The sequence below is a fragment of the Saccopteryx bilineata genome, chromosome X, assembly GCF_036850765.1.
Source record: "Saccopteryx bilineata isolate mSacBil1 chromosome X, mSacBil1_pri_phased_curated, whole genome shotgun sequence".
Lineage (NCBI taxonomy): Eukaryota > Metazoa > Chordata > Mammalia > Chiroptera > Emballonuridae > Saccopteryx > Saccopteryx bilineata.
The window spans coordinates 87,556,419-87,582,322 of NC_089502.1; the positions used below are offsets into that span (position 1 = coordinate 87,556,419).

The following is a 25,904-nucleotide window of genomic DNA, read 5'->3' on the forward strand; positions in this document are numbered from 1 at the left end:
GCTCCTTGAATTAGAGTGTTGACCACTCTGGCTTTCACTTTTTATTTAATCTCAAGTGGTTGATTTGCCTACATTTTCATCCATTAGTCATCTTCTCAGTATAGTTTCATTAAACATTTTGTGTGTGTGTATGTATACACACATTTACTGCAACATCAGACAAAGGTATTAGAAAATCTGGCACATAAAAACCATTGCAGTTCTTACGTGTATGCTAGAAGTAGGAGACATTTACAAGATTTACCAGGATATGAACCTAGGCTGTAGGGTTCATGAGTCAGCACTCTGCTTCTAGGGATAGTCCTAGGAGGACAGATTACTGGGCAGTTTCCACAATACTAATGGTATGTGCTTCCACACTACCCAACCCTAGCCCCCAAGTCTATGCAAAGGGGGAAAAAATTATAGCACATATCACAGGCCATTGAATAATTTATCCCAAACTCCCTTATGTCACCTACAAGATTGTTTGCAATAGTGAAACCTGGAACCAGTTCAAAGGACCACTGAGAAGAGAATGGCAAAGTATGGAAGAATGGGTTCCTATGTAGCAGTGGAAATGCGTGGAGCACAACTCTGCACATCCACATTTATGGCTCTCAACAATGTTGTGTAAGAAAAGCAAGGGGCAGATGAATGTGTAACACTTTTAGTTATATATGAAAGTTCAAACTCAACATAATATTTAGAGATATATACTACATTTGTGGAAAAATTATACAGATATGCAAAAGAGTTATAAACACAAAAATTAGCCCTAGAGAGGAAGGCTGGAGTACCTTTAATGGCTGAAGACTTATGTCTCCAAAGTCATTACTGACTGAGTGCTAAAGCTGCTCTGTGTTGCTGCCACAACGTAAAACAGCCCTTACCCTTAGGAAGCTCAGATCGAAGAGAGAGATACAAAATGTCAGTGGATAAACAGAGTATAGCATGACAAATGAAATATCAGAAATTTGTACAGTATACAGAGAAGTGAGGTGTGTCTCTGTGTACGTATATATATGAGGAGGTCAAGAAAGGCTTTCTGTTTTGGAGTGGGTAAATAAGGACCCTGTGCCAATAAAGCTCCTGTTTCTCCCAGTGAAAGTGCCTAGAGGAACTGGTCTAAATGGCAGGTTATCATCTCCAGCTTTTCTCTTTATTTTCTAGAAATTGCACATTTGCACTTGAGTTCCTTTCTGATCCTCCCTCCCCACCACTAATTCCAATTGGAGGTCTCTTTGTCAGTAATGCTTAGTCTAAGAAGGTCCTAGAAAAAAGTAAGATGTTTTGAACTGGCCTACATAGGCTTACTCTTGCCATCAACAATTATAGTTTTACTTTTGCATAATATATTTTTACTTATAAATTTAAAGTGTACTCTTTGGGAAGAGTTTCTTACAGGGGAACTAGTTAAACAAAATACAGTTTTGTCATGGAGCAGGTCAGCTGGATTCAAGAGTTTGGAATTGGCAGATGGATGGGGAACTTGATCTTGTTCCTATTTTAAAACTTTGTTTACTGGCAGGTATCTGACAAAATCCATTGGCAAATTTAAAGATTATCTGAGTGTATGTAGTATTACTAGGTATCCTTTTTACATTAAGAAAGTTAACCTGATGGTCATTCACTTTTCTAGTAGTTTATTTAACATATCAATTTTATTTTATGAAGTGTTTCTATAGTTACTCTCTTTCATAGCCACAGTTCATGCCTCTAAAAGCCATTCAGCTGTCTTGAAGATAAGCCATTTGTTTGGAGAGGACCAAGTAGTAGGGTGAATGGATCAACTCAAATTCATCACTAACCACTGGAAAAAGTGATGTAAAATGCATTCTCCATTTGGTCTGAATTATATGTTTTTAGCCAAAGGTCTTTGCACCATACAAAGAAGTGAAAGTAAGTGTATTGTGATCTTTAAAATGAATAAGAAATATCAAAATGACTCAATGGATGAGTTTCTAGATAAAATTCTATTTAATATTTCATAATTCCCAAAGAATAATCATTGAAATAAATCCTTTTTAGTCCTGAGGTTTGATGTTGCCAAGACAAATTGAGAAGCTCTAATGCATATGTTTTACATCGGTCTATTTAGACAATAAACAGCTTTCACGCAGGGGAGGGTACTGTTTTGGAATAAATACAGTAAGATTTACTTAAGAAACCTCTACTATATTTCTAGATCGTTGAGTTAGAATAGAAAGTAATGAAGCAAGGTCTTCATGTTAGGGATTCCATGGAAAGTTTCCCTGGGCTGACTCAAGTGTTTATTTATTTTTTAATATGGAAGTAGTTATGCTTTGAGGATAAACTGCTTTAACTTTTTGAGTAGTGAATTTTTATGCTCGCTGACCCCTGGGAGTGAGTTTTGTTTTGTTTTGTTTTGAAAAAATGAAATTAGTTCCAGTTACAGTTTTATTAACTTAAAATCATGTTTGTTTGATAACCAATTTACAGAAACAAGAAGAACATACATTTGCCTTTATTTAATGTTGCCTTACACATGTATGATCGTACTCTGGATGGTCAGGAGGCACAAGGACGTGCATGAACGTTTGTACTACTCAAAGGGTTAAAACTGTTCAGAGCCTTTCCAAGATTACATGGACCATCTTAGGAAAAGTATATGCTGAATGGTTAGGCAGTGTTAGGCATCCTATGTTTTATGAAGAATCCAGCCAAGTATATTAATGTCAGTTTGAGGAATGACTTAAGAGTTCATCAAAACATCGCCTTTAGGAGGAAAGGGCCTGGTATTGGAGTGCCTCTGTTTTGCCATCTGTTGTGCCAGCATTTTACATGTTTCTCATCACATTTTCATGAGGTAGGCAGTATCATGTCCATTTCACAGACAGGGCACTGCAGTTTGTCCAGGGTTAGATGACTATTATTATTAATAAGGTGACAAAATTGGTATTTGAAGCACAAACTGATCTGAATACAGAATCCCCTCCTTTTTTCAACTGCATGACACATTTTTGCAGCTGGTCATGGTGTATTTTTACAAGGTATAAGCTACGAATGATGGGGTTAATAACTTACCTTTTACTTTAAAAGAACACAGTTATTATTTACTTTGGCTAAAGTAAGTTCACTTGGGAATCATTAGTTTTAATAGTTGAAGGCAGGGCCTGACCAGGTGGTGGCGCAGTGGATAGAGCATCGGACTGGGATGTCGAGGACTCAGGTTCGAGACCCCGAGTTGCCAGCTTGAGCGTGGGCTCATCTGGTTTGAGCAAGGCTCACCAGCTTGGACCCAAGGTCGCTGGCTCGAGCAAGAGGTTACTTGGTCTGCTGAAGGCCCACGGTCAGGGCACATATGAGAAAGCAATGGTCTGCTGAAGGCCCACAGTCCGGGCACATGTGAGAAAGCAATCGATGAACAACTAAGGAGCCGCAACAAAAAACTGATGATTGATGCTTCTCATCTTTCTCCATTCTTGTCTGTCTGTCCCTGTCTATCCCTCTCTCTGACTCTCTATCTCTGTAAATTAAAAAAAAAAAGTTTAAGGCATGGGTAGTCAACCTTTTTATACCTACTACCCACTTTTGTATCTCTGTTAGTAGTAAAATTTTTTAACTGCCCACTGGTTCCACAGTAATGGTGATTTATAAAGCAGGGAAGTAACTTTACTTTATAAAATTTATAAAGCAGAGTTACAGCAAGTTAAAGCGTATAATAATAATTACTTACCAAGTACTTTATGTCAGATTTTCACTAAGTTTGGCAGAATAAATCTTTATAAAAAACTTACTATAGTTAAATCTTTTTTATTTATACTTTCGTTGCTCTGCTACTGCCCACCATGAAAGCTGGAACATCCACTTTTGGGCGGTAGGGATCAGGTTGACTACCACTGGTTTAAGGCATCGGGGACAGCTTGTTTTTGTCAGTAAAGTCTTACTGGAATACAGCCACACTCTGCTGTTTCTGCATTGCCTATGGATGCTTTCCTGATATAAGAGAGTTCAGGAGCTGCAATAGTCTATATGGCTCACAAAGTCTAAAATAGTTATTATCTGACCCTTTAAAGAAAAAAAGTTTACCATCTCCTGTTCAAAGGAAAATGTATAGTAATTAAACAGATTTCTACCTTTGCTGATCACTGTTTGTTTTCATGCAGGTTGGGCAAATGTAGAAGTTGTATTGGTAGTGTATCAGTCTCCAAATGGTTGAGATGTGAACATTTCTCTTTTGTGCTGAGAATGGTTTTGTTGAGGAATCTCAACGCATCTTTTCCATTTTCTTTCCTCCTAGTGGTCCTGCAGTCAACGAAACTTTAATGCAAAAGTCAGAATAAGTTGATTTAGTAAATCCTGTGTTTATGGGCACTCCCAATTACAAAACAGAACTGTCTGGTATTGGTACTCAGGAGGGAGTGTTGACACTACTCTTAAAGGCCATACTGGAAATGGAGGGAGGATGTTTTTAGTTTTAGTGTAATGTTGTGAAGAATACATTATTATGATCCATTTTCCATTTAGTTCTCCATTATACTGGAGTTAAGGCATTATATTGATTTTTTTGAAATTGTGTTTAGGTTGATAATATCTATGATTTCATTTTAGGCTATCAAAGGGGGATTTACAGAAATTTGTTTAATAACAAAGGGAGCTTTGGGGCTGCCCTAGGTATTTGACTTTTTTTTCAGAACAAATTTCCAAGTAAAAAGAGCTCCTCTAGAAATGCCTGGAACTGTGGACTTAGAGGCTGCTTATACATAACTCCTCACTCACTGGTAGGCTTTAGAACAGGGGTCCCCAAACTACGGCCCGCGGGCCACATGCGGCCCCCTGAGGCCATTTATCCGGCCCCCGCTGCACTTCCGGAAGGGGCACCTCTTTCATTGGTGGTCAATGAAAGGAGCACATGACCATCTCATTAGCCAAAAGCAGGCCCATAGTTCCCATTGAAATACTGGTCAGTTTCTTGATTTAAATTTACTTGTTTTTTATTTTAAATATTGTATTTGTTCCTGTTTTGTTTTTTTACTTTAAAATAAGATATGTGCAGTGTGCATAGGGATTTGTTCATAGTTTTTTTTATAGTCTGGCCCTCCAACGGTCTGAGGGACAGTGAACTGGCCCCCTGTGTAAAAAGTTTGGGGACCCCTGCTTTAGAACTTGGTTTTCTGAGTGAGTAGATTTCTGCAGCTTTCAAAGGACCTTCCAGAGAAAGACTATCCTTAAACTTTATTTAAATGTCAATATGGAGTAAGAAAGCACACTGAGTAAGATCCAAAGAGAAGGCCTGCACACCTTTTGTTGCTATTTGTATATGGAAAGTTCAGAAAAACCACTAATAGAGGCCCACTGATCTCAAATCAGGTGACCATGGGAATAAGAGCTCCCCTGGAGTTTAGATTTTACGTGCAAAGGCCCTGTGAGGGTGGAGGTCAAAATTATTTTCTAATTCTGCTTTTAGATTTTTACAGTAGGGTAAAAATGGCCCTCATTTGTTTGAAAGTGTTTATAGTTATGATGCTGCAGCTGTTTAGTGGAATCCTGTTTTTCATACTCAACAGAGAGTGGAACAGTTTCTTAGTCTGGAAGAAGGGCATGATGGAAGAGGTTTTTGTACTTTAATTTGAAATGTCTGTAGTGTTCAAGTTCATTTTAATGCTAACTGCTTCAAAGCAGCTTAAGTTAATGCTGTCATTCTGCTGCCCAGAGCCATCATATCTTGATTAGCCAGATTAGTTGTACCATTTCTTTTTTAAATTTCTGGCTTAAATGAAACATTGGGCAAAGAACAGTTAAGTTCTTTGACCAGGTCTTTTTTTACCCAGTTGATTCATTCATTTAACAAATACCTATGAAGTACCTACCAGGTGCCAGCTAATAAGTGTTACTGATGTTATAAATGAAGCAGTAAATTAAACAGATGAGAATCCCCATTTAGTAGGGGCTTGTATTCTGACGGGTGGAGCTAGAAAGTAACAACAGATATTTGAAAGGTGGTATGTGGTAGAAAGAATAGTTGGAGAGGGGCAGAGAGAAGACAGAGGCAGAGGGAGAGGGGAAAGGCAGAATTGGGGGATTAGGGAAGACAGAGAAAGGGATTCTATGAGACCATTGAGGTTAGTTCTCTTAAAATTAAGGAGAGCCTGACCAGGAGTGGCAGAGGTAGTCAACCTTTTTATAAAAACCGCCCACTTTTGCAGTGCTGGTCAACCTGGTCCCTCCTGCCCACTAGTGGGCGTTCCAGCTTTCATGGTGGGCCAATCACGGTGCGGTTTGGTTGCTCCACTACCACCCACCATGAAAGCTGGAACACCCACTAGTGGGCAGGAGGGACCAGGTTGACCAGCACTGCAAAAGTGGGTGGTTTTTATAAAAAGGTTGACTACCCCTGGAGAGAGCATCAGACTAAGACAGAGGGCCCAGGTTCAAAACCCCGAGGTAGCCAGCTTGAGTACGGGCTCATCTGGTTTGAGCAAGGTAAGACAGAGAGAGGGACATATAGGGACAGACAGACAGAAGGGGAGAGCACTGAAGAGCATTAGTTCTTCATTGCAGTACCTTAGTTGTTCATTGATTGCTCTCTCACATGTGCCTTGACCCAGGAGCTACAGCAGACTGAGTGATCCCTTGCTCAAGCCAGCGACTTTGGGCTCAAGTTGGTGAGCCTTGCTCAAGCCAGATGAAGCCGTGTTCAAGCCGGCAATCTTGAGGTTTTGAACCTGGGTCCTCCGCATTGCAGTCTGACGCTCTATCCACTGTGCCACTGCCTGGTCAGGTTCATGTACTTTTTAAATAGCTTTGTAATTAGGTCACCACCAGCCATGTACTATCCTGGTATAGTAGTTTACTATCTTCCTAGTATTTATAGGGTCAGAACTAATTTATAGAAGAATTGGTTATGATGTCCATATTCAATAATTATCCTTTCATAATTGAGAAAATGATAATATTTGTTAACAAATGTACTGGGCACTGTTTAAGCCTTTCATATGTATTACTTCCTTCCTTTCTATCTCAACTTTGCTATAGTAAAGTAGACATACTAACAACTGTAGGCCAGAGAAGTTAAATAACCTGCCCAAGGTTAAATAGTGAGTTGCAGAGTTAGAATTTGAATAGTCAGCTCCAACATCTGTGCTCTCTAGCATCACGCTGTTCCAGCTTCTGTACATTTCAATAATTGGAATCATTAAACAGAGGTTTACTGATGAGCTTTTTACAGGGAACCTCATCATGAAATTGACCCATTTTACCTGGACCTTTGGATTTCTCAGATTTCTACTTGATCTACCTTTTTTTTTTTTTTTTTTTTTTTTTTAGTTAGAGGAGGGGAGATAGACAGACTACTGCATGCCCCTTGATTGAGATCCACCCAGTGACCCCTGTCTTGGGTTGATGCTGGGATGCTGGAGTCAACCGAGCTATCCTCAGCACCTGAGGCTGACATGCTTGGACCAGCTGAGCAATACTCAGTGCTCAGGGTCACACTTGAACCATTCAAGCCACTGGCTGTGAGAGAAGAGAGAGAGAAGGGGGAGAGAGAGGTGAAGAGAAGCAGATGGTCGCCTTTCATGTGTGCCCTGACTGGGAATCAAACTCAGGCTGTCCATACGCTGGGCCAATGCTCTATCCACTGAGCCAACCAGCCAGGGCCTTGATCTAGCTTTTAATAGCAGTTTCTAGTGTAACTCTAAAAATGAGGGCTTTTAGACATAAAAACTGCATATTATATAAATTCATTTATATAATATGTCAAAAATGGGCAAATCTATAGAGATAGAAAATTTGTGGTAGCTTAGGGGCTAGGAGAATGGGGAGTGATTCATGAATAACAATGGTATAAGGTTTCTCTTTCAGGGTAGTGGAAATGTTCTAAAGTTGACTGTGCTTATGATTATACAACTCTGTTGGGTATAATAAAAGCCATTAAATTGTACACTTGAAAAGGGTATGTTGTATAATATGAGTTATGTCTCAATAAAGTTGTTAAAATAAGGGGAAAATGAGGACTGGCCTCTGTTATATTTAGTTTATTTTAAATTAAAATTTTTAAATGAGGATTGAAGAAAACAGGAAAATTAATCTTTTATGGTTTATAAGCAGAACCAGGAAGGTGAAGACTGAGTTGACTACATAACCCAACATTTTAAATTTCTTCTGTTGACTTGACAGTAATAATTTAACTTTTGTATGATGACACTGACTGATTAAAATATTTTAAATATTATAGTATTTGATTACTAGAAAGTAATCTTATATCTGTTACTGAAGAAAATTCCCCAAGGATATAATCTTGATTAGTCAATAGAATAATTTTAGGACAAAAATATTAGACTTGCTCTATCCAGTTTGTCTCATACATTCTTCTGTCTCAGAATAATGTGTTATTTTTCTGGGATTTAAATGTAAGGTTAGAGCGGTTTTTCAAGGCTATTTTGTCAGAATTTAATTCATTTTAGAGATCATTCATTAATCTTTCTAAAAAGTTATTTCTAATTTTCAGTTGTGCCATGTCTTAGTAGTTTCAGGTTTTTGAAGTTTAATATTTCTTTTTATAAAGAAATATTGTTTTTTGCCCTACTTGTTAATTTTTAAGCCTCAGCAGTAGTTCCCTAGTTTCAGTGTTCTGGGATTTGATGAACCAATATACCATCTAAGCTCACCGTGATGCTTCACAATATTGCGTATTTTGCACATATTCATTCATTCATTTACCAAATAGTTATGAGTGTCGACTCTGTGCCAGATTACAACCACAACCCAGATGGACCCCAACCCTTTCCCTTGGAGAGCTGAACTTTGGAGGTGAGGGAAGCTGTCAATTCTAATCTTTTAAGATTGTCCTCACCTGGCTATATCTCTGCCTCTTCATCTGGGTGGTTGCCCTTATCTGCATCTTGTCATCTCTCTTGGGCCTTACTTACTTAAGGACAGTGACTGACACTTGGGAAAGTATCAGATCACTAGGTTGCATGCTAAGGTATTGTTAATATTCTCCATAATGGATCTTGTTAGCAAATTGTTACTCATTTAATGAGTCTGAGAAAAAAGATCCCACAAATGCCGACAGTCATCTTATTGAATTAGATGCTGTGTACCTCCCTGTAACTTCATATGCATCTCTGTCATTAACATTGATAAATAAAATAACCGAAGCATTGCTTAGTTTCCTGTTGTTATAATCTTCACAAGTGTGAATATTGAATTAAAATGATATTGTTTACATCCTGAATATGATGCTTTCATTTATGTCTGAATTGTGATGAATATGTATTATTTAAATGAAGTCTACACTTTCCTTAGAGAATATTGATTAAATCAAATCTTGCTCATTTGGTTTCCATCAAATTCATGCCACTTTAAATTGCTTTAATTTGGAGAAAACAAAATTCTTAAATGGGAAAATACTGTGTGTTCAATTATCTACCCTTTTTATTGCTTTGCTGCCTCTAAATAATCTTTAAAAATTAAGGTGTAGAAATGTGAGGCCTGTTGCACAATTACTAAACATTGAGTTCTTTTTTTTTTTTTCTAAGTGAGAGAACGGGAGATAGACTCCCACATGCACCCCGACCAGGATCCACCTAACAACCTCCGTCTGGGGCTGATGCTTGAATTAACCAAGTTATCCACAGTGCCTGAGGCCAATGCTCAGACTAACTGAGCCACTGACTTGCAAGAGGAGAAGAGAAAAAGAAGGGGGAGAGAGAGGGGAAGAGAAGCAGATGGTCACTTCTCACGTGTGCCCTGACCAGGGATCAAACCTGGGACGTTTGCATATTGGGCTGATGCTCTATGCACTGAACCAATTGGCCAGGGCCAACATTAAGTTCTTTCAGATGACAATTTGAATGCTATGAATAAAAAGTCCAGGAATATATGTGCTATCTTCCCCTGAGTATGCCATGCATACTTAGCTAGTTGCCCTTTCCTGTTCTATCTTTGGTAAAGATAGCCCTGTATCTTTACCAAAGCTCTGTCTTATGACCTGTGCTGTGCTTAGTCCTTTGTGTGTGTCATTCCCACTGGAAACTACTATGTAAATAGGGCCTGTAAAGGGTAGTACTATTAGTTCTCAATTGCAATATTTAAATATCAGGTCTTGCATGTGTTTGAAGTTGCAAACAATTCAGTTGATATTAAATGTTGTCTTTCTTGGTAGAGTTTCCAGTATGGCTTCTGCATCAACTTCTAAATATAATTCACGCTCCTTGGAAAATGAGTCTATTAAGAGGGTAAGTTATGTTTTCAGATTTATCCTATTTCTTTCTCTACATTTCTCTTTTTATATTTGAACATTAGGTCACTTTGAGTTTATTGAATTATTATATTATTCATATAATGTGAATACTTTAATGCATGTGGTTTTACTGTATTTATTATCACATCTTGTTCTAAAAAAGACAGACTACCTTATATGTATTACATAAATTTTGCTTGTAACTCCTTTTTTTTTTTAATTAATTAATTTATTTATTCATTTTTTTATATAATTTTATTTTTTTAATGGGGTGACATCAATAAATCAGGATACATATATTCAAAGATAACAAGTCCAGGTTATCTTGTCGTTCAATTATGTTGCATACCCACCACCCAAAGTCAGATTGTCCTCCGTCACCCTCTATCTTGTTCTCTCTGTGCCCCTCCCCCTCCCCCTTTCCCTCCCCCATTCCCCCCTCCCCCCCCCCGTAACCACCACACTCTTATCAATGTCTCTTAGTTTCACTATTATGTCCCACCTACGTATGGAATTATACAGTTCCTGTTATTTTCTGATTTACTTATTTCGCTTCGTATCATGTTATCAAGATCCCACCATTTTGCTGTAAATGTTCTGATGTCATCATTTCTTATGGCTGAGTAGTATTCCATAGTGTATATGTGCCACATCTTCTTTATCCAGTCATCTATTGCTGGGCTTTTTGGTTGTTTCCATGTCCTGGCCACTGTGAACAATGCTGCAATAAACATGGGGCTGCATGTGTCTTTACGTATCAATGTTTCTGAGTTTTGGGGATATATACCCAGTAGATGAATCGCTGGGTCATAAGGTAGTTCTATTTTCAGTTTTTTGAGGAACCACCATACTTTCTTCCAAAATGGTTGTACTACTTTACATTCCCACCAACAGTGGATGAGGGTTCCTTTTTCTCCACAGCCTCTCCAACATTTGCTATTACCTGACTTGCTAATAACAGCTAATCGAACAGGTGTGAGGTGGTATCTCATTGCCGTTTTGATTTGCATTTCTCTAATAGCTAAAGAAGATGAGCATCTTTTCATATATCTGTTGGCCATTTGTATTTCTTCCTGGGAGAAGTGTCTATTCATATCCTCTTCCCATTTTTTTATTGGATTGTTTGTTTGTTTGTTGTTGAGTTTTATGAGTTCTTTGTATATTTTGGATATTAGGCCCTTATCTGAGCTGTTGTTTGAAAATATCATTTCCCATTTAGTTGGCTTTCTGTTTATTTTGTTATCAGTTTCCCTTGCTGAGCAAAATCTTCTTAGTCTGATGTAGTCCCATTCATTAATTTTTGCCTTCACTTCTCTTGCCATTGGAGTCAAATTCATAAAATGCTCTTTAAAACCCAGGTCCATGAGTTGAGTACCTATGTCTTCTTCTATGTACTTAATTGTTTCAGGTCTTATGTTTAGATCTTTGATCCATTTTGAGTTAACTTTTGTACAGGGGGAGAGACTGTAGTCCAGTTTCATTCTTTTGCATGTGGCTTTCCAGTTTTCCCAGCACCATTTATTGAAGAGGCTTTCTTTTCTCCATTGTGTGTTGTTGGCCCCTTTATCAAAAATTATTTGACTATATATATGTGGTTTTATTTCTGGACTTTCTATTCTGTTCCATTGGTCTGAGTGTCTATTTTTCTGCCAATCTATGCTGTTTTGATTGTCGTGGCCCTATAATAGAGTTTGAAGTCAGGTATTGTTATGCCCCCAGCTTCATTCTTTTTCTTTAGGATTGCTTTGGCTATTCGGGGTTTTTTATAGTTCCATATAAATCTGATGATTTTTTGCTCTATTTCTTTAAAAAATGTCATTGGAAGTTTGATGGGAATTGCATTAAATTTGTATATTGCTTTGGGTAATATAGCCATCTTGATTATATTTATTCTTCCTAGCCAAGAACAAGGTATATTCTTCCATCTCATTATATCTTTTTCAATTTCCCTTAACAATGGTTTATAGTTTTCATTATATAAGTCCTTTACATTCTTTGTTATGTTTATTCCTAAGTATTTTATTTTTTTTGTTGCAATCGTGAAGGGGATTATTCTTTTGAGTTCCTTCTCAGTTGTTTCATTGTTGGCATATAGAAAGGCTATTGACTTCTGTATGTTAATTTTGTATCCTGCGACCTTACTGTATTGGCTTATTGTTTCTAGTAGTCTTTTTGTGGATTCTTTGGGGTTTTCGATGTATAGGATCATATCATCTGCAAAAAGTGATACCTTTACTTCTTCTTTTCCGATATGGATGCCTTTTATTTGTTTGTCTTGTCTGATTGCTCTGGCTAGAACCTGTAGTACCACATTAAATAAGAGTGGAGAGAGTGGACAACCCTGTCTTGTTCCTGATTTAAGGGGGAAAGCCTTCAGTTTAGTGCCATTTAATATGATGTTAGCTGATGGTTTATCATATATGGCCTTTATCATGTTGAGATATTTTCCTTCTATACCCATTTTGTTGAGAGTCTTAAACATAAAATTGTGTTGTATTTTATCGAAAGCCTTTTCTGCATCTATTGATAAGATCATGTGGTTTTTGTTCTTTGTTTTGTTGATATGGTGTATTACATTAACCGTTTTACGTATGTTGAACCATCCTTGAGATTCTGGGATGAATCCCACTTGATCATGATGTATTATTTTTTTAATATGTTGTTGTATTCGATTTGCTAGTATTTTGTTTAGTATTTTAGCATCTGTATTCATTAGAGATATTGGTCTGTAGTTTTCTTTTTTTGTGCCATCCTTGCCTGGTTTTGGTGTGAGGGTTATGTTGGCCTCATAAAATGTGTTTGGAAGTATTGCTTCTTCTTCAATTTTTTGGAAGACTTTGAGTAGAATAGGAACCAAGTCTTCTTTGAATGTTTGATAAAATTCGCTGGTATAGCCGTCAGGGCCTGGACTTTTATTTTTGGGGAGGTTTTTAATGGTTTTTTCTATTTCTTCTCTACTGATAGGTCTGTTTAGGCTTTCTGCTTCTTCTTGACTCAGTCTAGGAAGGTTGTATTGTTCTAGGAATTTATCCATTTCTTCTAGGTTGTTGAATTTAGTGGCATAAAGTTTTTCATAGTATTCTACAATAACTCTTTGTATATCTACGGTGTCCGTGGTGATTTCTCCTCTTTCATTTTGGATTTTGTTTATATGAGTTCTTTCTCTTTTTTCCTTGGTAAGTCTTGTCAAGGGTTTGTCAATTTTGTTGATCTTTTCAAAGAACCAGCTCCTTGTTCTATTAATTTTTTCTATAGTTTTTCTGTTCTCTAATTCATTTATTTCTGCTCTGATTTTTATTATCTCCTTTCTTCGGCTGGTTTTGGGTTGTCTTTGTTCTTCTTTTTCTAGTTCCTTAAGGTGAGAAGTTAAGTGGTTCACTTGGGCTCTCTCTTGTTTGTTCATATATGCCTGAAGCGATATGAACTTCCCTCTTATCACTGCTTTTGCTGCATCCCATAGATTCTGATATGTCATATTGTCATTTTCATTAGTCTGTATATATATCTTTTGATCTCTGCACTTATTTCTTCTTTGACCCATTCATTTTTTAAAAGTATGTTGTTTAGTTTCCACATTTTTGTGGGATTTTTTTCCTCTTTTTTGCAGTTGAATTCTAGTTTCAAGGCTTTATGATCATAAAATATGCTTGGTACAACTTCAATTTTTCTGAATTTGCTGATGTTGTTTTTGTGGCCCAACATATGGTCAATTCTTGAGAATGATCCATGTACACTGGAGAAAAATGTATACTCAGTCACTTTGGGATGAAATGTCCTGTAGATGTCTATCATATCCAGGTGCTCTAGTGTTTTGTTTAAGGCCACTATGTCTTTGTTGATTCTCTGTTTGGATGACCGATCTAGAGCCGTCAGCGGTGTATTGAGGTCTCGAAGTATGATTGTATTTTTGTCAGTTTTTGTTTTAAGATCAATAAGTAGCTGTCTTATATATTTTGGTGCTCCTTGGTTTGGTGCATATATATTAAGAATTGTTATGTCTTCTTGATTCAGTGTCCCCTTAGCCATTATGAAATGGCCATTTTTTTCTCTGAGTACTTTTCCTGTCTTGTAGTCAGCATTATCCGATATGAGTATTGCTACACCTGCTTTTTTTTGGATGTTATTTGCTTGGAGTATTGTTTTCCAGCCTTTCACTTTGAATTTGTTTTTATCCTTGTTACTTAGATGAGTTTCCTGTAGGCAGCATACAGTTGGATTTTCTTTTTTAATCCATTCTGCTACTCTGTGCCTTTTTATTGGTGAGTTTAATCTGTTTACATTTAGTGTAATTATTGTTACTTGTGAGTTCCCTATTGCCATTTTATATCTTGCTTTCTGTTAGTTTTGTGTCTTGTTTGATCCTTCTCTTTCGTTTTTCTATCTTTTGTTTTATTTGGTTGTATTCCATACATCTTTCCTCTGTTGCTATCTTTTTTATCTCATGTGCTTCTGTGGTGGTTTTTTCAATGGTGGTTACCTTTGAGTAATGAAAAGGGTCCCTACCCTGTTCATTGTAGCGAACTATTTTGTGAGTACTTTTGCACTCCATTGTCCTTTGCTACTGTTAATCTCCATCTTCTCCCCCTCTTTCTTTTTGTTGTTGTCACAGTTTAAATTTGGTTTTATTGTGTTCTTCTTGGAGCTTTTACTTGTGGCTCTGTTTTTTTTTGTTCTTTGTATCTGATTGGAGAACCCCCTTTAGTAATTCCTGGAGTGGGGGTTTTCTGATGATAAATTCCCTCATCTTTTCTGTATCTGTGAATGTTTTTATTTCTCCTTCGTATTTGAAGGATAGCTTTGATGGGTATAGTATTCGTGGCTGAAAGTTCCTCTCTTTCAGGACTTTAAATATTGGGGTCCACTCTCTTCTAGCTTGTAGAGTTTCTGCTGAGAAATCTGATGATAATCTAATGGGCCTTCCTTTATATGTTGTATTCTTCTTTTCCCTGGCTGCCTTGAGAATTTTTTCTTTGCTGTTTGTTTGTGTCAATTTCATTATGATATGCCTTGGAGTAGGTTTGTTGGGGTTAAGAAAACTCGGAGTTCTGTTTGCTTCTTGAACTTGAGGCTTTAGTTCTTTCCCTAGGCTTGGGAAGTTCTCATCTATTATTTGTTTGAGTATGTTCTCCATTCCATTTTCTCTCTCTTCTCCCTCTGATATACCTATTATTCTTATGTTATTCTTTTTTATGGAGTCAGATAATTCTTGTAGGGCTATCTCATTTTTTTTAATTTTTGAGTCTCTTTCTTCTTCTCTCTGTTGTGCCTCAAGTTGCTTGTCTTCTATTTCACTAATCCTCTCTTCTATCTGACCTGTTCTATTAGCTAAGCTTGTTATTTCGTTTTTCAGCTCGTGAATTGAGTTTTTCGTCTCTGTTTGATTTGTTTTTATAGTTTCACTTTCCTTGGACATATATTCTTTGTGTTCATTGAGTTGTTTTCTGAGCTCCCTAAATTGCCTTTCTGTGTTTTCTTGTATATCTCGGAGGATTTTTAGGATTTCTATCTTGAATTCTCTGTCATTTAGCTCCAAGGTTTCCAATATATTAAATTTTTTCTCCATAGATTTTTCCTCATCTAGCTGTGTTACCTCTCTTTCTTTTGTATCCATGATATTCGATTTTCTCTTCCTTAATGGCATCTGAGGGTGGTTTTGTTGATAGTATTAATGACATTTAATAAAGAATAAAAAGTTAAAAAAATAACAATAAAAAAAATTAAAAATCCAAAAGAGTTGTTTTTTTTAAAAAAAATTAATAATGAAATAAAGAAAAATAAAATAAAAATTAAAAAAAAGGAAATTATTCCCCCCCCTCCTTTTTTCCTCTCCTCTCCTCTCCCCTCTTTTTTGAGAAAATCTTGTGGTGGACTGTGAATTATAACAAACAATGCCTGTGATGGAGGGCCTGAATTGGGGAAAAGTAAAAAAGGGGCAAAAAAAAAAAAAAAAAAAAAAAAAAAGGAAAGAAAAAAGAAAAAAAAAGAGCGTATGGACACACAAAAAGCAAATAAGGAAAAAATTTGGGTCAAGAATGAAATGATTTGCTTTTAGGTGTTGGTTGTCTAAGAATTATGATGAGAGGAATAAGAGGAAAATGGAAAAATGGGGGGACAAATTAAAAAATTACTATTGTATTTAGTGGAACAAGAACTAGATAATATGGAGAGCCAGGGATGAGAGCACTGCTAGTGAGTTAAAAAGGTGAAGTAAAAACCCCCCAAAATGCCACAAACATAGGTTTGAGTCCCAGATAAGATAATTTGTTTGTTATTGAGGTTTGAATGAGAGGAGATGTAAAGGAGAAAGGAAGAAACTAATATAGAGGGAGAAAAGAAAGAGAGAGAAAAAAAGAGGTAACCACTAAAAGAAGAAAAAAGAAAGGAGAGAGAGAGAGAGAGTTAAGGGTTTTGGAGTGCAACCCTCATAGAGAGAAAGGAAGAGAAGAGAAAAGATAATGGGAGATGTAACACTTATGGGTAGTGTAGTTCAAGGAGAGGAGAGAGTAACCGGTAGAGAGTTAATCGGCCAAATTGGAGGAGGAAAAAAAAGTATCAAGAATGAAGATAAGAGAAACAAACAAACAAATATAATAAAATGGGATAGGTTATAAAGTCTGCGGATTATTCTTGATTTTGAGAGGTTATCTTCTTGCTTTTTCTTTTCTCTCCCTCTTCCTGGTCGGTGACTCTGTACCCCGGGTTCTGCCCCTTTGGCACGCTCAGGTAGAGGTTTGCAGTTGATAAGTCTCTATGGCAATGTCATGTATTGTGCTTTAGTCTCGTTGGCAGTCGAAGCTCAATAGCATTTATAGGCTCCGACAGTGAGAGAGTCCGTGTTCCTGGAGCCTTTCTCCTAGTCTTTCCTTCCTTAATTAGTAGCCTGATAATCCAGCTATGGGGTTGCTGCTGCCTCTGCCTGGATAGTAAGAGGCTCAAAGAGCTGGCAACTCCCCACTCTATTTCCACTCAGCACAGGGCTCTGGGTAAGGCTCAGTCAGTCAGAGCTGCTAGCATAATCAGGCGGGCTTTCTGCCCACTCGAAGACCTCTGGCTCTGCCACTCTGTCTGGTAACACAAGCGGGCGCCCACTTCCGGGGCGCTTGGAGGAAATTCTCACTCACTGTCTGCGACCAGGATATCCGGCCAGCAGTCTCACGCTCTGAGTGAAACCCCCAACCGCAGGGAAAAGTTGTAGCGTTGGAATTGAGTCTCACTCCGTCCCCGTGCGCGGCTTTTGCAAGGCGCTGGGGCGGCTCGAGATTCCGCTTTGGCCCACACAAAGGCCCCTGACTCCGCCCCTCTGTGCGATAACACGGGCGCGCACTGCCGAGGCACTCGGAGGAATCGCTCACTCCTTATCTGCGCGCGCAAACCAGGATATGAGGCCGGCCGCGGTTCCCTCTGAGTGAAACACCCTCCAGCACGGAAAATCTCCACCGTTGGAATTGAGTCTCGCTCCGTCCCCGTGCGCGGCTTTTGCAAGGCGCTGGAGCGGCTCGAGATTCCACTTTGGCCCACACAAAGGCCCCTGACTCTGCCCCTCTGTGCGATAACACGGGCGCGCACTGCCGAGGCACTCGGAGGAATCGCTCACTCCTTATCTGCGTGCGCAAACCAGGATATGAGGCCGGCCGCGGTTCCCTCTGAGTGAAACACTCTCCAGCACGGAAAATCTCTATCGTTGGAATTAGTTCTCACTCCCTCCCATGCGTGGCTTTCCCAGGAAGAAATTCTCGCCCACTAACTGCGCACCGACCAGGAGACCGGGTAAAATGGCCACTCTGCTTTTCTTTCTTTGTTTGGGTTTGGCGCGAGTGTTAGCTTGTATTGCCCGGGTTGCCACAGGATCAGATTTTCCTCGGCTTGGATCTCTGTGCCACAGCCTGGTTCAGCCGTTTGTGCTGTGGCGGCCTGGATCTATTCACCCCCTTTGCCCGCCTCAGTTTCTATATTCACAGTTACCAGAGAAAGCCGCCCTGTTTAGGTTAGTGAGGAAGGAGGAGCATTTCTTACTCCCTATTTCCTTCGGGGTTTGGTTATATATTTAGCCAATTTTTCACTCAATCATACCTTTGGGTGTATTGCGAAGCATCTGGAAGCTCCAAGTATAGGTTTTTCTGTTTCTGGTTGAAGATCTTGTTGAGTTTTGGGGGAGATTTATCGGTATCGCTTCCTACCCCGCCATTACTCTGACGTCATCCTGTAACTCCTTTCATGTAACTTCATTTTTGTGAATATTACAGTTGAGGTACTAGGCAATACCTTGCCCCTGAAAGTTTTCTGAAAGAGACACTGGAAAACTAAGGCCTATTGAGAAGCTTGTTACACCTTTCTAAATATTGGCATTATTTTCTAATTATGATGATAAAATAGTTTTACATCCAAAACAAATACAGTGTTAACAGACAATGGTTCAAAGCATTGAGGAGAAAATTGTGTAAGTATAGGCAGATTTTGGCACATATATTGAAAGTATGGGATAAATTTAAAATAAGTTTTATTCATGGCTCTTTAATTCTTTTGGTACATATTCCCAATTATCTGCCAGAAAGGTTCATTTATATTCTCATTGGCTGTGTAGAGGGATGCAATCGGGAGAAAACTGGTGTCTTTTAATTTGTATATCTCTGATTACTAACAAGGTTGGCCTTTCTAAAAAGAAAAAAATGTAGGTTTTTATCTACTTGTACTTCTACTTTTTCTTTTTAAAATTTTATTTAGAAATTAAATTTAATGGGATGACATTGGTCTATAGAAACACCTAGGTTTCAGGTAAACATCTCTATAGCAGTTGAACTGTGCATTGGATTGCATTTTGTTGGTAAAGTGGCTGTTCATATGCTTTGCCTATTTGCCTTTGAGATGTTTGAGGGATTTTTTTCCTATTGATTTATAAGTGTTTTTATATCTTATAATCCTATTTATTTATTTATTTATTTGAGAGGTAGGGAGGCAGACAGATAGACTCCTGCATGGGCCCGACCAGGATCTGCTGGAACAGGATCCATCCGGCAAGCCCCCTACCAGGCGATGCTCTGCCCATCTGAGGCACTGCTCCGTTGCTTAGCAACCAAGCTATTTTAACTTTTGAGGTGAGGCCATGGAGCCATCCTGAGTGCCTGGGGCTAACCCGCTTGAAACAGTCGCGCCCTGGCTGTGGGAGGGGGAGAGAGAGAGAGAGAGAGAGAGAGTGAGAGAGATAGAGAGAGAAAAGGTTGGAGGAGGGTGGAGAAGCAGATGGGTGCTTTTCCTGTGTGCCCTGGCCCGGAATTGAACTCAAGACTTCCACATACCAGGCCAATGCTCTACCGCTGTGCCAACCAGCCAGAGCCAACCAGTTCTTTATAATATACATTATAAGTCTTTGTCCTAATTATTTTTTTGTGTTTTTTTTTATTGACTATTCCCTGAGCTGTACACTATATCTCTATGGCTTACTTATTATTATATCGAGAACTTTATACCTCTTATCTCCCTTCACTTTTTTCTCCTAGTTTATTGTCAGCCTTTTAATTATATTTTAAGTATTTTAAGTATATTTGTAGTATTTTGCTTTGATTTTTAAAATCACAGATTTAAAGTTTTTATATAATCACATCTATGAATCTTTTTCTTTATATTTTTTGCTTTTGGTATCATGTTTACAAGGACCTTTTCATCACCAAAATTATATAAATTTTTATTGTATTTTAGTAATTTTATGGTACAAGAATTAGTTGTAAACACAAGAGTAACTTCAAGAAGGTAATCATAAGTCCTTGTGTAATATTAAAATAAAGTGTATCCTATGTTAATCTTGTTATCCTGTGTTAATCAAACATTTGTTTTTATTTTGTGGTTGTATTATGCTTTCATCTGACTTACAACTGGTATTTAAAAGGCATACTGAATATTAAGTTTGCTCATTGTACTTGTTTTTAGTTAGTGGTTGGCGGTGTTAAAGGCTGATGATAATTTATTTCTAGTGTTATTATTTATATAAGGTTTTGCTCCTTACTGAGAAAGGCATCCTGGCTGGGGAAAATTTTTCTTGTACTCCTAGTTAAAATGTTTAACTTGCAAGCACTAAAACATACTGAAAATTGGCTAAGAATTTTCATTTTGTGCCTGAATAAAAGAGATAAAGCCATTAAAAATCCAGCAAAGCACTCTGTTTTTGACAGCTTATATTTTATCAAAGTACATAATTCACATTTATCTCATTTGATAATACTTGACATTTGCATAGCCCTTGATAATTCACAAAAGTGTGATTGTGCATTTTGTTTCACTTAATACATTTACAAAACCCCTTTGAGGGAAGTATTAACTAACTTCACATATGAAATGATTGCATTGTGACTTTGGAAAACAACTAGAAAATAATGAATGAAAAGTAATGCTGGAAAAAACTTTTACCCAAACAGATTTTAATGATATGCTTCATACACCCTACAGTGGACACAGACAGCCTATCATTGGTATGAATCCATTGAATAGATTGGGAGACACCTTACCAGGCATCCAGGCCACACTTGCTAATTATGGCAAATTAGATTCTTAGAACTCCCCTCTGGCTTTCAGTGATTAATAAATACTGGCCTGCCTGAGGGAGATGCTGTGGCCATTGCATAGGCACAGACCTGGAATATCTCTAAAGCCAGGAGGCCTAGAGACATAATACAGCATTGGGAAGAATTAATGTAGATGGTACCTAAGGCTTTATCAGCTCCAAATTTCAATGACAGACCCCTTTCTTCCTTTTTTTTAAAAGTATTTATTTATTTATTTTTTAATGGGTGACATCAGTAAATCAGGATACATATATTCAAAGATAACATGTCCAGTTTATCTTGTCGTTCAATTATGTTGCATACCCATCACCCAAAGTCAGATTGTCCTCTGTTACCTTCTATCTAGTTCTCTTTGTGCCCCTCCCCCTCCCCCCTTCCCTCTCTCTCTCCCCCCTCCCCCCGTAACCACCGCACTCTTATCAATGTCTCTTGGTCTCACTTTTATGTCCCATCTACGTGTGGAATAATGCAGTTCCTGGGTTTTTTTTATTTACTTATTTCACTTCATTTAATGTTATCAAGATCCCACCATTTTGCTGTAAATGAATGATCCGATGTCATCATTTCTTATGGCTCAGTAGTATTCCATAGTGTATATGTGCCACATCTTCTTTATCCAGACAGTCCCCTTTTTTCTTATCAAGCTACCTACGTGAAAAAGGATCTTAGTAAAAAAGAAACCCAATGTGTAATAGTGGTTACTTTCTGGCATTGTAAGAAGATTCTGTGATTACTGTTGCTCAGTTAAGGCCTCATTGAAAAAAGTTTTTGTGCCTGGCCTGAAGTGGCACAGTGGATAAAGCATCAACCTGGGATGCTGAGGTTGCCGGTTCAAAACCCTGGACTTGCTCCATCAAGGCACATATGACAAGCAACCAATGAACAACTAAAGTGAAACAGCTATGAGTTGATACTTCTAGCTCCCCGCCCTCTGTAAAATCAATCAATAAAAAATATTTGAAGAAGTTTTTGTTCCTACCCTTATATTCAACTCATATTCAAAATGAATATGAAGTGATAAAATATCCCCTAATTTTTATGAGCAGTGTATTTAACATGCAAAAAAACTGCCACAGTATATGTGTATCTATAGAATACATTTAATATTTACTTTTTATCATTTTCCTGAACACTTAACTGTGAAGCTTTGGAAGTGGTTTTTAAGGTTAATATTAAAAAGCATGCTAATATTATTTGCAGAGTAAAAGTTATTTCAGCTAATAAATTTCAAAGGTATGTTGTATTTTTTAGTTTGGATTTTCTGCGCCAAAGTTTTATAATTGTAAATATGTCTCTAATTTTTTTCCTTTGAAAGGTGTATTTCTGGTCATTTGTGTTTCAAGTTGCTTAAAAACCTGTGCAGATGTAATGTCATTACTTCTGATGCCACTGTTTTATTTCCAGACTTCTAGGGATGGAGTTAATTGGGATCTCAGTGAGGCTGTTCCTCGACTTCCAGGAGAAACTCGCATTACTGGTAAGGATCCTCTTAAGTTAGGGTTTGCATAAATTGATGAGAGGTCCAGCAGGATCAGGTGGCTTTAATTTCTCCTGCTCTTTAGAAGTCAAATTTAGACAAATAGTCTAGTTTTGTTTAAAACTGTTAGTATAGAACTCTATGTATTAGTTTCTTGTCAAAGAGTTCAAGAGCTTCATGTTCTTCAGGATAATACCTTTTTCTCTGTACCAAAGACAGAATTATTTTGGAAGAAATGTGAATATCTTCAAAGTTACTTATTGGAGCCATAAGGTCTCATGAATTGATGTTATAAGAAGAAAATGGTATTAAGGTTTCTAGTCTGATATATGCTTTAAAATGATTAGGTTAATGGCTTAAAATCTCAATATTCTTGCCTGACCTGTAGTGGCGCAGTGGATAAAGCATCGACCTGGAACGCTGAGGTCGCTGGTTCAAAACTCCGGGCTTGCCTGGTCAAGGCACATGTGGGAGTTGATGCTTCCTGCTCCTTCCTCCTTCTCTCTCTCTCCACTCTCTCTAAAAATGAATAAATAAAAAAAAATTTAAAAAAATCTCAGTATTCTCTTCTTTGAAATACAGGAGACCATAATGGTTTAAAATATCTTTTATTTGCCAGATAACTGAAGTTAGTAATATTGATGAAACAATTTGACTGTTGGCTTATTTTTTCATGATACATTCATATTAAGAGGAAAGGATCTACTTTGGAAGGACAGGATTATTCTTGTTTAAGTATACAGGAGCATCTGACAGCTTTTAAGCCAAGGGCTGATCCTGTGAGTTTTCACATTTTACATTAGAGTCAATATCCTCTCAGATTCTCATATATTTGGTGACAGTAAAGTTATCATTGTTTCTTATTGATTAAGATCTTGGTTGTTTAGCTATTAAGACATGTTGCTAATTAGATTAAGGTCATAGATATAGTGCCTTTGGGAATTAGTTAACTATGCACCAGTAGAAACTATTTCATGTCCACAGACTTGCTAGCATGATCCTAGTTTTGAAAAGGAAACCATCCCAATTTCTGGAAAAGAGCAAAGAGGGAAGCTCACTTCTGATCTTCATATATAGTATGAACTTTTGGTGTACTGGATCAGTGCCAGAACCTTAGCTGATGTAGCTTTACTATTAGCATGATGTAGCTTTAAATTAGCATGATGTAGCTTTACTATTTTTTTTTACAGAGACAGAGAGAGAGGGATAGACAGGGACAGACAGACAGGAATGGAGAGATGAGAAGCATCAATCGTTAGTTTTTCATTGCACATTGCAACACCTTAGTTGTTCATTGATTGCTTTCTCATATGTGCCATGACTGCGGGCCTTCAGCAGACCGAGTAACCCCTTGCTCGAGCCAGTGACCTTGGGCTCAAGCTGGTGAGCTTTCGCTCAAACCAGCTAAGACTGCACTCAAGCTGGCGACCTCGGGGTCTCGAACCTGGGTCTTCCGCATCCCAGTCCGATGCTCTATCCACTGCGCCACCGCCTGGTCAGGCAGCCTTACTATTTTTTATTTAGCACCTCAGGAGAAAGGGATTTCAAACTTGTTTAGAAAAAGCAGTAACATATTCAAGGACATCCTTGAAAGTTAAGACAAAGATACATTTTTATAATAAATCTCCTAATTTAGTTTCTTCTTAAATTTGATTCCACTGAAGATGTACTATTTCCTTGGCCATCTGTTTTATATCATTCAACTATCTGAAACGAATCCAGCTAAACTCTCATATGAACTATTAAAAGATAAACAGTAGACTATAGAAACACCTCTAGTGCTGACATTCATCTATTAAAAACATCACAATGTTTGTTTGATTAGAGGTTGGCAAAACTCAAACCCTATCTAGTGGTTAGTCCATGAGACTGTCCTAAAGGGAATTGTAATCCTCTGGTTGAAGTAGCTCTGTGGTTACTTTTATAACCTCCTGAAGGTAACAGCAAGCAATACCCTCATTCACTTTCCAGCTGTTACCACCTTGCCCCAGGTAGTGGCAGCACTGTAGGCAAGCTCAGGGAAGCATCACTAGTGCCTGGAGGTGACTGTGGCCCTACTAGTTCCCTCACTGCCCCACTGGACCTAGCATGGCAATGTAGGAGTATTACCAATGCTTGCTTTCCATCTTTTCAGTGATTTTTTTAATTATAGTTATTCTTAACCAAATAGTTCATATTAAATTAGTGGCATTTGTTATGTATCTTGGTATATGTTTCTGTTATTTTAGGGTACTTCTTTTATTTTAATAGACAAAGAAGTTATTTACATATGTCCTTTCAATGGCCCCATTAAAGGAAGAGTTTACATCACAAATTATCGTCTTTATTTAAGAAGTTTGGAAATGGTAAGTAGAATCTAAGACCATAAAGATGATTCTAATTGTTAAGGATAATGCTAAACTGTTTTTCTTCTACCTTACAAGATTGACTGTGGATCAGATTAACATGGGGGATACATTGGCTTCTCAACTCTTAATTTTTGGCTTATGCAAAGCTTATTTAACACTAACACCAGTATATTTAGGAATAGAGTGAATTAAAAAATTAATAAGTTTGTCTCTCATAATAGTGGGGAGATGTTAGAAACTGTACCCATTTGATAGTTTAGAGAAGTTAGTTAGGTGTAGAACAGTGGTTCTTTAACAGAAGCACAGAGGAAAACCACTTGTGGAACTTAAAAACACTACAGATACCCTAGATGTATTGCATCAGTACATCCAGTCCTATGGTCCAGGCACAGATGTAACTTTTAAAATATCACAGAGGAGGATGCTGATATTAATCCCTTGTGTAAGCCCACTGCTTTCGAACTTTCAAAGTATTTGATTACAAAGCACCAGGTAGCAGTTTAGAACTAAGCTATTGTGTGGCTTAGTCATCTCGACCTTTTCATTCTATGGCCATGGAATGTTTGCCACAACATTTCAAGGAATATTCTATTCCATTGGTGGAACAAAGAGATAGAGATGATATGCTCCAGGGGGGAAAGAAGGATTGAATAACCTCTATGGCTATCACAGAAGGACCTATGGTAGATGTGGTGGGTCTGGTCTCCATTGCCCAGGCTGACCTGAACAGACAGCTTTATTTTGATGATATGGAACAAGGGGGGCATAAATATGTACAGGGTATGTGGAAGAGAGCCCAAGAGCAGCTTGTATGTAGGAGTCATTGAGACTGTTAGGGGAATCTTGCTTTTGTTTTATTGCTTTTACCCTGCTATTTTTTCAGAACAGTTCTAATCTAGAATAGTTTGCACCTTTTGATTTATTTTATGTTCAGTATTGTATCCAAAGTCTGAAAAATGCTGTTTATTACTTCTATTGCCTTAGTTGTGGGAGTCCACTTCTATAGTGTTCATAGACTCACAGGGTCCTGAGATTGGGTATTTTACTTATGTGAATCTATTCAGGCTTCTAAGTAAGACCTGTTGAAAAAATATTACTCATTTTCCAAAATACAAAAGAAGAGTCTAGAAATTAACAGGTCCGTGAGTTGGATGTCAACCCTTGGCAACAAATGACAGCAATTCTAGATTTAATCATTTAAACAGATGATTTTTAAGTACCTAGAAAAGAAACCATTGGGAGTGTTATTCACATTGTCTTAATTCAGGGGTCCCCAAACTACGGCCCGCGGGCCACATGCGGCCCCCTGAGGCCATTTATCCGGCCCCCGCCGCACT

General features: G+C 37.8%; 1 protein-coding gene across 3 annotated transcripts in view; it reads left to right on the plus strand.

Annotated features, from left to right (window-relative positions):
• The window catches only part of MTM1 (myotubularin 1), a 193,562-nt gene that overhangs the window by 21,535 nt on the left and 146,123 nt on the right, over positions 1-25,904 (plus strand). For all 3 annotated transcript variants that reach the window (XM_066249555.1, XM_066249556.1, XM_066249554.1), the window contains exons 2-4: positions 10,112-10,184; positions 22,147-22,219; positions 24,470-24,564. In XM_066249555.1, coding sequence (XP_066105652.1) covers positions 10,122-10,184; positions 22,147-22,219; positions 24,470-24,564 — 231 coding nt within the window. In that variant the 5' untranslated portion in view covers positions 10,112-10,121. The remainder of the gene's footprint in view (positions 1-10,111; positions 10,185-22,146; positions 22,220-24,469; positions 24,565-25,904) is intronic.